At 36.0% G+C, this 12,219-nt stretch overlaps 1 protein-coding gene across 1 annotated transcript in view; it reads right to left on the bottom strand.

The window, feature by feature from the left end:
* The window catches only part of Rbp6 (RNA-binding protein 6), a 655,858-nt gene that overhangs the window by 185,889 nt on the left and 457,750 nt on the right, over positions 1 to 12,219 (bottom strand). The window contains exon 6 of the mRNA XM_083050120.1: positions 2,802 to 2,894. Coding sequence (XP_082906246.1) covers positions 2,802 to 2,894 — 93 coding nt within the window. The remainder of the gene's footprint in view (positions 1 to 2,801; positions 2,895 to 12,219) is intronic.

Below are 12,219 nucleotides of genomic sequence, written 5' to 3' on the forward strand. Positions count from 1 at the left end.
CAATTACCGAATTTCAAAGAACATAGATGACAATCGCGAACACGTGCATCAAATACATTACCGACACGAAGGTATAAATGTCAAATAAAAATATGTAAAAGTCTGTAGTGAGAAAGACGTAAAATAGCCCCCGGTACATAAGAAAACAGATTCTGATTACTTTACAAATGGCATGGCTCCAAATTTCCACCCTTCACTTTTATTCAGTCCGTTAGTCGTCTGGTGTGAATAGAGCGCGATCGTGTATGCTCGCCGTTAGTAGTACGTGGGCGTAGACGCGAACTTGTGTATATCCTCACGTGTACGTGTGTGTCATCATACGTAGGAGTCGAATTCCGAAATGGCGTCATGTACGTTTGCCAGTGCGCGCGCGTGCACGTATCCGATCGTATCTCCAATGTGGGTCACACACATAGACCAAGTCGAGCCGCTACGAGCCGGAAACTCTGCATTCAAAGCCGGACGAGGAACTTTCGGTGGAGAACGGGGGTGTGCGAGGGAGAAGGAGGGGGGTGGGATAAGGAAGAGGGTTAGAGGCCGGAGATAGCGGCAGACTTTCTGATATCTCGAGTCCATTTCTGGCTCGTGCCACGACAAACGTCGTGCGCGCCCCGACTTGCCTTGCTTCTTCCTTTTTCTTCCCCTCTGCCCCTCTCACCGTCCGCCAAGTCATATTCCACTACTACTACCCTCGACCCTTCGAAACTACATCGTGTCACCTGAGAGCCGAGCATATATCTCCCGCCGCGGTTGGAATCGACCAAGTTTTCCAATAAATTTCTATATCCGCCGGCTGTGCATCTGCAACGGACGACCCGGGGACTGCCTTATTATGCGGCCGTTCGGCGCTACCGAATTCTCTCCATATCTCGATTCCCGCCGTCAATGATAAGCGGTGTCGGTTCTTTCGAGCACTCCGCTGCAGCAGGAGCTTTAACCGTCCCGATGCACGTTATGCATGTCTGACCGTGACAAGAAATCCGATTCACCATACCGCGGAAGGACGCTATTGCGATTTTCATGCATGATATACGTGACTTCTTATTGGGAAGAATTAGGTCGATATGTCAATTCTAAGATACATTCGTTACACGCGAGCTCCGAATACATTCAAAAAAATGATGAAATAATCGCATTTGTTATTTTGACACTCCTGTTTCGATTGCTATTAGAAATGTCAAAACTCATTTCACGTCGAAAAGAAAAATTATTTTGAAGATTTCTATTGACATTTTATGAAATACAAATATACATATTCATTAAGGTGATAATGACGGAAGAATATAAATAAAATAATTGACACACATATATACAAACGCATATATACATTTCCGGCTCATTTATTCCGAAAATAATGCTTGTAAATGTTAAATAATAATAATAATACTCAGCCAGGACGCTTTAACTTTAACAATTCTACTAATTTTATGATACCGTTTCAAAACGGAAACGAGATAGCCGAAAACTTTCCGCATAATAATTATTCCATCCTGCCCATTAGAATCGTTTATTATTACTGCCTCGTGGAAAGCCATTTAGAGCAACCGTGCTGGAATTGGAATTGAAGATCGCGCGTGTGTTCGATTCGATCGAACTCGATGAAGAAGCCCGGACAATAACGCAATTCGAAAGATTTTCCGAGGATCGATAGACGCTAATTAATCAGCAATATCTAATCACTCGATCTACTGTTTGATGCGAACCTCGATCTTATGATAAGTAAATGCTCTTAACTGTCAAAATACGATAATAATGTAATTTTACGGGACAAATTGCTTATAACTATATCGAAAATCATGCTCGTTCATTATCGCTCCAATATCTTAGATTTCGACAATGCTTATCAAAGAAAAGATCAGTTTATATAAAGTGTATCAAAACTCACAACAATTTTGATTGTTCGATAAATATCAAATAAATTTTTTTTAACAAAACAATTTTTTTAATTTTATTTCTCAAACACTAACCATTTCAACGTATATACATCGAAACAATTTTCAATTCATGAAGAACAATCTAAATATGAAAAAGTAAAACACACAATTTTTATGATAATGTTAAGGTTGATTCTCTGTAATCCACGAACAAGTTAGGCCGCTAAACTAAATGAGATCATTCGCACGTAAATAATATTATGTCGCGCATTTTGAAACAATCCAAATAGAGCGATACCTCGATATCACCGTTATGAGCCATAACGATCAAAATTCATAGGAGCTACAGCGAGGCAGAATTGTCGTCGCGCGCCGTTGACGTCGTGTAAATGGAAATGAGTGCACTTGTTCGTCCAAAAATCAATAGCGTTCCGCGCGAAATGGCCAATAAAATATGCAAAAGTACTAAACAATGTAAATCCCATGAATCACAGTCGTCGAGAGTGCCGCTCGATTTTGCGACGCGAGAGGAAATGGCGAGGATGTGCGATACATCGATAATGTAACCGACTGAAATGATAGTCAATGATATCGCGTTCATGATTCCAGTGAAATGCAGCAATACATTGCATAATGCTTGTAAATTTTATAAATTCAAAATAATATAAAATTGCATGAAAAAAGATTTGAAAAATTTCTTATGATATCTTAACTCTGCTTAATTATAAATATGCGACGTTCATTTGAAAACATAGATATTATTAAATATATTAATAATAAAGAAAATCGTTTATCTCTTTTTTTTTAAATATGCGCGCATAGCATTTGCGATGTTATTAAAATAAAGTCCGACGAGAATTTGACAGTTTTAATTCTGCATTGCAGAGCAATGTAAATGTTGTAAATGTGATATTTATTATTACTCACCGGACCGAATTGTTCGAAGTAGTTTTTGACGTCCTCCAGCGTCGTCGGCGCCGATAATCCCCCGACGAATATCTTCTTTGTCCTTGTCACCATCTATAAAAAAAATAGAAATAGATATTAAATTTAACATTTTCAACTAGAACAAAATATATACATAAATTTTTTTAAAACATCTTTTAAAATAATTTTTAATAATTAAAATTAATATTAACTAAAATATGGCTCCTCTCCGTCTTTCTTTACAAATTATATAAAAACACGAGAAGCGAAATGACTAATAATATTCGAAAAAAGAGAAATAAAATTTCGAGCGACTGTGCTAGCAAAATTGATAAAGAATTTATTAAATATAGATGGTTTGTGTCTGGATATGTTACGACATTTCCAGGTAAACTCTTCTATTGGCGGTGTTTTTGCCGTTGCTTCTAGCCTTTCACATTGCCCTATCTGTCTGGTTATCGACTGCAGAGTTGTAAATAATCGATACGCAGATGCATTATTAACAGCCGAACTTACTTCAATATAACGTATCAATACGTAAACACGAAAAGAAACACTCGCGTAATATTCAATTTTCTATGAGAGAAATTCAGAAAATATTTCCGAAAATAAAACATATACGATTTCCTCTTTTGAGTGACTACGCAAATCTCCGTAAGAAAGAAGCAGAAGAGTGAAAAGAGCAGCAGCTGTTGCCAGATAATGCTTTAAAGAATAGAATTTGAGAACGGCGCGGTAAAAGGTCACGGTTGAAATCGAAAGAAATGCTATTGGGTGCACATTTGTTGTAGATACGTCGCGAATGTGCGTATCGCGAAAAAGCATAGCGACGTCGGAACAAGTAGCACGGCATCGTTTCTTAAGATTGTTCATGGCGAATCCGAAGCGCGACATCGGATCTTATATCGGATGCGGCTACATGCGAATACTAGATAAACTCGACGTCTCTCCAATCTCCGATATATTCCTCGCGTCTTCCGTTAGATATCGAACGTTACCCAGACATATATCAGGAACTATATCAAGTCTTGTGGATATCCGAATATGATATATATATTATATATATAATAATATGATCGATAAATTATAGAAACGGGAATCGCGAGAAAAATTTTGTCAGTACTTAAGAATCATCTAATTTCTAATTGATTGCATGAGGATGAAAAATAATAAAATATATTAAAAAATCTAAAAATAATTTAATTTCAGCAAATATATAACAAAAATTTATCTTAATTTATTTTCAAATAAATTAGAATAAGTTTGCAAACACACACGATTGTTTTTTACATTTAGTCATAATCAATAAGAATTAATTAAAAACGAATTAAAGACGATTTATGTAGTATTCAAATTCGGACAGAATAAGATGCAAACATAAACGACAATGATGGCGTAATGCGATCGTTAAGTAGTCGGATAAACACTGCGAAGTAATTCAATAAAGAGGGCTCATCGATTTCTCCGTAAAATCAGCCACTCCGACAAGATAGATTAATATAAAGAGCTTAAAGGAGCTGAAAGGAAGATGTCGGGGAAAAACCGATACTTCTAGTCTTGAAATCTTGATAATACAATCGCATTGTAATAAAGCCGCGGGCAAGCTGAAGGGAATGAAAGGCAGCAGTCGAATATTTTACTGGCGGAAACTCCATGCTGAGAAAACGAAAGCTCGATCGGGATAGAAGAAGAGACAAAAGGGGGAGAGGATGCGCGGCGGAAAGGGCGGAAGAGGTAAACTCTGGCAATTTCAGTGATGGCTGGGCTTAGACATCTCTATATCCGGTGAGTAACGCAAACCCCGCGAGTCCTTCCATCCCTTCTACGCTCCTGAATTCGACTCCCTCTTCTTTTCCGCGTCCCTAACTCTTCTTCAACCCCATGCAAACTCGCAGCGTTCTTCGTTTCGACGTTCTCCGCTGAAGGGGAATGAGAGAGGTAAGATTTCTCGCGAGGTGGGTTAATCAGCGAAGTGTATAAAGTCTCGGGGATAAAAATAAAATGGCAAGGGATCTCGAAAATTAAATAAACGACTCGCCCCGGTTTCGTCGGCGAGAAGTTCATCGTAAGAAAATAACAAAGAGAAAGAGACACGCTCTCGGGGATAAAGAGGGATGATATCATGGATGGATAAGGTGAGGAGGAGGAGAGAAACAATGGAATAAGGCGAACCTAAACTAAGGAGGCCACTTATTCGAATGAAGCTGCTGCAGCTTCTATTTCTTCTCTTGAGTGCCGAAAGCGGGAATTCGACTTCTTTCATGTTCTCCACCGATAAACGAGAATTTCAGTTTGAAATCTTTTTACATTTTGCTATTACCGATCGCGTAATGAGCACATTGTCGTGAAAACTAGAGAGATTTTTACCGCATTTTTTCATTTCGTTCTCGACAGTGATCCGTGAGAAAAAAGCTTTTGTTCGAAAATGTAAATAGAACATGAGGAAGAAAAAGAAATACGTAGTAAGATCAATTTCAATAAAATATTACGTACATCGCGAACCAATTCGCAAGATAAATCTTAAAAGTCTCATTTGTAGTGTCCTAATTGCGAATTTATTTTTCGTGAGAAATGTGAAAAGGAACAATAGAACTCCATTTCATGCATAGAATATTAGACTGAAGAGATACCTGGTTTGTCAACCACTATCTTTCTTATTATGACAAAATAAAATCCGTATATTTAAAGAGTTCGGAGGAGAGAAGATAAAACCAACTAACGAAATAAGTGGTCGAATTTTCGTCGTGAAGACGCGACACGAACAAAAGATGAGGTTTGGGGTTTGGATCGCTTCTCGCCGCGGTTAACCCGGCGAAGAATAAGGTGGAAAAATATAAGTCACGAGAGAAACGAGGAGGAGAGCGGGGCCCCTCGGGTCGTTAGCGGAGATAAGAGCGGATAGCAGCAGAATGGTAATGGAAACTCGGCGAGTTCCACTTATTACGCCGTAGCATTATGTAAATACCGGAAAGCTATTACAATTTTACAACTTACTAGGAGTGGCTTATAGTTTCATCGCTTGAGGGAGAGGATGCAGGAGAGAGGACCGCCTCATCCCTCTTTACCAAACTCCTGCTTTTCTCACCCGATACGACCGCGTACATGTTTCTCGCTCGACTTTAACGCTTTTGCATCTACGAAAATGAAATCGCCCCGGAGAAAGGAGAGAGGAAGATGTGGAAGCTACCTCTCTATTTGCGAAAATTTAATATTCATCTATAATATTGTATATTAAAATGTAGTTTAATATGATTTCATAATGATATATACATATATATATGTATATTGTATAAGTTATTTTATATTAATTTTATATATTACGTTCTCTCTGCTAACGGTTTACTGTGATTTATTTTAAAAAAACGAAAATTGCACAAATAAAATAAAATTAAAGCATATTAGCTACTATTATAGCGCAAAGTGCATGGCCTTTATACTTTATTACAACGATTGGCTTGTGAAATAAAAATTTCATTGCCAAACAAATCAAAATTATTGTGTATAACGCAAATGCGACGAACAGGAACGTGAAGTTCGTAATAAAAAGCGTGCGTTTAATGACGATGCGCGCAATTCCATAAAGAATAAAAAAAGGACAAAGGAAAATAAGGACAATAGTCAGCATGTCTTTTATGGCCATCGGGCATTATCGTTCCACATTATTGCGATGTATTCGTAAATGTCATAATCAGTCCCGCGTTTTCACGGCGTTTCCATCCCTTCGATGAATACACGAAGAGTGGGAACGGCAAGAAAAATATTGAAATAAACGTTAATCAGCGGTCTCGCGTTCGTGCTTTAACGGTGAATGCTTTTACCTTCGTTCGCGATCATTTTGCGCGAGTTTAATCGTGTATTCGCTGATATCATGCGAATTTATACAACTGAGAAACGTCCGAGATCACGCAATTCGCTGCAAGTGTAGACGATTTTTTAACGAGCGCGTAAATCCGTGCCATTAGATAACAACACGAAATGTATTGCGATTATTTCCTTTTATATACAAAGTAACGCCGTAATTGCATGAATGAAGGATAAATGTAAAGAAAATTTCACATTTTTGTCAAGCGATATTTTAACAGAAAGCTCGAAAAAAAAAAAACAAAATCGCGGACAAGTGCGTTATCTAACGTTACGAATAAATTATCGTTTTTCATTGTGTCATGTATACTATCAATTTAGCAACGCAATAGCTTTTGGTAACATGTATCCACGGTTGAATAGCCCATCTGTATTATTACATCGCAATACTGTGGCAATCAACTCAACTTTAAAATCGATAACCTCAACGCATTGCGAATATTGCTCTGTATCTTCTGTCCCTTCAGTGATCATATAGAACAGTATATCGATAATATTACATTGATAGGAAAATGCGTAAACATGATAAAATAAAATAAATTGAGACTTTTATCCTATTTATAATAAAAATGTCAATTTCTTTTAACTCGATTTTTCAAATACGTTTGCTCGCAACAACTTCAACTAATTCTTAAAACATTGCGGGTATATACTTGTGAGTAGCTCTCAATTGTAAGGTAATCTTTTCGTTCGCTACGATTCAATATATGTCAAGTAGTGGTAAAGAGCATCTTCGAATCGGGACAAAAGCGATCAAAATTGCGTAGAATAATTCCGCATTGTCGCGAATCCAGGTCATAGGGACGAATAGAGCGAGGATAAGGTCGGAAGAGAAGGATAGGCGGAGATAGAGGAGAATAAAAAAAATGGGAGAGAGGAAAGAAAGAAAAAGCGATGGGGTAGGATCCCGGGACGAAGCTCGCAACCCTCGAGATGATAACCGATTCGCCCGGTCTGTCCTTCGCCCTTTCGCCCTACTTTTTCTCCAACTAGCCCAGTGCCGCACAGAATCCATAGTCTTTCTTCCAACCCTTCTGTCTTTCCGAGCGATCCATCCTGGCGTCCTGAACCTCGCTCGGAAAGAATTAATCCTAGCTTGGCTCTGGCGACTGTAGTCCCCATCCGTCGCGAATAATGTCACTCGCTTTTGTTCTTTGACGTTTCTCTGAGTCTCACTTCTTTCACCGAGCTATCGCCTCGGTTTTGCCTCGTCTCGAAACGAAATCATTTAGATGCAAGGCACAAGGCAAAGAGAAACATTTATTGCTAAGTAAGATTAACAACAATTCACGCAATATATATATTTATATATATATCAAACTGCGTAAATGTGGGTCATATAACTTTTCAGTATCTAACATTTTTCCAATCTTTCCTTACTTCGGAATAGAGAAGCTATCCACCGCTTCTTTTTTTTTTTTATCTACGATTTCGACGTGGCGGCCACGGCTGCAACAATCTCTCACGATCGCGACGTTCCACGATTTAAGTTACCGGTCATAAATAGCAAAAGGGGTTACGAGGCGGTGGTAATGCAGGAAGGAAGGGAGGTTATCAGTAACCAAGCGGTAGAGGTAAGGCGCTCAACGTCGCTCGGAACGTCGCTATCGCGCTGTCCAGCCCTGACCCTACCTTGCTCTAACTCCGTTCTCGCTCTAGCTCCTCACGCGCTATAGCGCACGATTCGAGGTGCTCGCCGCAGAACGTGCTCTCACGTAAATTATACGCGCATGCCTCATCCTACGTTTTCCGGTTGGGGGAATATTCCGAAAATTCCACCTCGCCTGTATCAACCTTGGTACGCGTCGATTTTGCGAATTTAAAGGAAGCGAATGCACAAGGCTTTCGTGACTGGAATTTATAATCTTTTTAAAACGTGTAGAAAAGAAAGCCCGCGGCGCGATAGTAGTGGCTATAATTTATTCCGTTCTTTAATTAGCAGATACAGAATGCACATTTTTGTTACTCAAAAAAATTCATAAATTTTTTAAAACTGAAGTACTTGCGAAAATAATTTAGAAAAATATATTAATGCGCGCCCAAGATTATGCATGCAACTATTATTAGTGAATATATCGATTAATCGTTAAAAATGAAAGGTCAAACCGATAAATTGCTAGACCGAACGTTACATACACTTGCACTCGTAATCCTAAATCCCACCCATTACACCCTCTGAACGACCGCAACCTACCACCCTTCGGCCACTATTCTGACTTAAACTGTTTGAGTTGCGACTTTACCGGATTACCACGGAATCTGCCAAACCCCTTCGTCGTTCGAGAGAAGTTCCAACCCCTGGGTGATTATTTCGAGATCTCCGTGTCTTCGTGCTACGAGATATTCGAGATAATGCTTGGAAAATTGGAACGCTTAAATGTAATGTTCACAAAAAATTATATTGTAAATATTAGCATAAGTAACTATTAAAAAAATAAATAAGATCAAAAGACAATCACGAGACAAAATTTCTTTTTATGCAGAAAGTACGCAGATAGATCGATTTCACTAGCGGATCCTGACATCGATAATGGGGAGGGTTTTGCAAAATTATTTTATTTAATATTTTTGGTTTCATGATTAGCTTCTATTCCAGGATCAACGACGTCGATAGCTCTTTAATGTTTGTTTTTCTTTATTTATATTTTTTAAACAAATTCAGCAAAACTGTTTCTTTTAATTTGCAAGGAGGTTTTACCCCCCCTCCCCCTCCCCCTGGATCCGTCAGTGTGTATATATATATATATATTATATAGATATAAAGAATTTCTCGCCTAATTATTTTCATGCAACGAAATTATCTTATCATTTCGTCCTATGTCTGACTTAATCTACACTTAACTCCTTGAATTCGTAATGAGTATAATTTACAGTGTATCTTATACATACATATTGTATATATTATATAGATATAAAGAATTTCGCCTAATTATTTTCGTGCAACGAAATTATCTCATCATTTCGTCCTATGTCTGACTTAATCTATACTTAACTCCTTGAATGCGTAATGAGTATAATTTCCAGTGTATCTTATACTTTTATATATATATATATATATATATATGTGTGTGTATATTATATAGATATAAAGAATTTCGCCTAATTATTTTCATGCAACGTAATTATCTCATCATTTCGTCCTATGTCTGACTTAATCTACACTTAACTCCTTGAATGCGTAATGAGTATAATTTACAGTGTATCTTATACTTATATATATATATATATATATATATATATATAAAGAGAGAATTTCGCCTAATTATTTTCATGCAACGAAATTATCTTATCATTTCGTCGTATGTCTGACTTAATCTACACTTAACTCCTTGAATGCGTAATGAGTATAATTTACAGTGTATCTTATACTTTTATATATATATAATATATATATAAAATATATATATAAAATATATATATATAAATATAAGATACACTGTAAATTATACTCCTTACGCATTCAAGGAGTTAAGTGTAGATTAAGTCAGACATAGGATAAAATAATGAGATAATTTCATGCACGAAAATAATTAGGCGAAATTCTTTATATATATATAATATATACAATATGTATGTATAAGATACACTGTAAATTATATATACTCATTACGCATTCAAGGAATTAAGTATAGATTAAGCCAGACATAGGACGAAATGATGAGATAATTTTGTTGTACGAAAATAATTAGGCGAAATTCTTTGTATCTATATAATATATATTATATATATATTATATAGATATAAAGAATTTCACCTAATTATTTTCGTGCGATGAAATTATCTCATCATTTCGTCCTATGTCTGACTTAATCTATACTTAACTCCTTGAATGCGTAATGAGTATAATTTCCAGTGTATCTTATACTTTTATATATATATATATATATATATATATGTGTGTGTGTGTGTGTGTGTATTATATAGATATAAAGAATTTCGCCTAATTATTTTCATGCAACGTAATTATCTCATCATTTCGTCCTATGTCTGACTTAATCTACACTTAACTCCTTGAATGCGTAATGAATATAATTTACAGTGTATCTTATACTTTTATATATATATAATATATATATATAAAATATATATATATATATATAGATATAAGATACACTGTAAATTATACTCATTACGCATTCAAGGAGTTAAGTGTAGATTAAGTCAGACATAGGATAAAATAATGAGATAATTTCATGCACGAAAATAATTAGGCGAAATTTTTTATATATATATAATATATACAATATGTAGGTATAAGATACACTGTAAATTATATATACTCATTACGCATTCAAGGAATTAAGTATAGATTAAGCCAGACATAGGACGAAATGATGAGATAATTTTGTTGTACGAAAATAATTAGGCGAAATTCTTTGTATCTATATAATATATATTACATAGATATAATATATATTATATATATATATAATATAGATATAATATATATTATATATATATTATATAGATATAAAGAATTTCACCTAATTATTTTCGTGCAATGAAATTATCTCATCATTTCGTCCTATGTCTGACTTAATCTATACTTAACTCCTTGAATGCGTAATGAGTATAATTTACAATGTATCTTATATTTATATACATATATACACTAGCGGATCCTGACGTCGATAGCTCTTTAATGTTTGTTTTTCTTTATTTATATTTTTTAAACAAATTCAGCAAAATTGTTTCTTTTAATTTGCAAGGGGGGGTTAACCCCCCCCCCCCCCCAGGATCCGCCAGTGATCGATTTTAATAGATTTTATTAAAATGCGAACAATAGCCGGTTAATAATAGGAGAAATTATATAGTTAGTTATTCAAATAAATATTAAAATTAATAAATTCATTAAAATTAATCGTTTCATTAAAAATTTAATGGAATATCAGAGTGAAGTAATAGAAGTGACAAATATTATTTCCAATGAATGTTAGAAATTAGTTAAGATAAAAATCGCGCATAAGACTTTAGTAAAAAAGTTAAGAGCTTTTCCCACATTTGCGTCGTCGTTTGCGGCGTCAGCAAATTCAAGCGGAATCTTAAAGAAAGCAACTGCCGTAAAAAAATTCGAACGAGAGCAAACTCCCATAAAAGAGTTTCCATAGTGGCCACTCGAATTTCTTTACAACGTTTCCAAGCTTCACGGTAAATCCGGTGCTTTCGTTATGCATTTCGTTATGGACCACATAGTACTTTACACATTACTTTAACTAGAGATATGCCTAAAAGTTACTGTCGTCCGTAAAAAGAGGAGAGAAAGATTCTCTTAAATTCAAAGAATTTATTACATCAAACGTAAAAATATGTTTGGTTGAAATACACACTACACAGAATGTAGGTAGATAGTTGAGGCAAAAAATCCAGTAGAATTGACGTGTTTCTCTTTTGTTTATTTATTTATTTATTTTTTTTTTCGTGATATCGCGACTGCGCTACTTCATTCTCGCGGTTTTTCGCGGAAACCAGGGACGCGAAAAACAGGCGGAGATTTCATTCTTCCGATGAAATCCGATGCCGATGTGCATTGGTCCGCGCATGATACATTTATTGATCC

The sequence above is a fragment of the Prenolepis imparis genome, unplaced genomic scaffold, assembly GCF_030444845.1.
Source record: "Prenolepis imparis isolate NDT839.2.m4 unplaced genomic scaffold, iyPreImpa1.0 SCAF_11, whole genome shotgun sequence".
Taxonomy (NCBI): domain Eukaryota; kingdom Metazoa; phylum Arthropoda; class Insecta; order Hymenoptera; family Formicidae; genus Prenolepis; species Prenolepis imparis.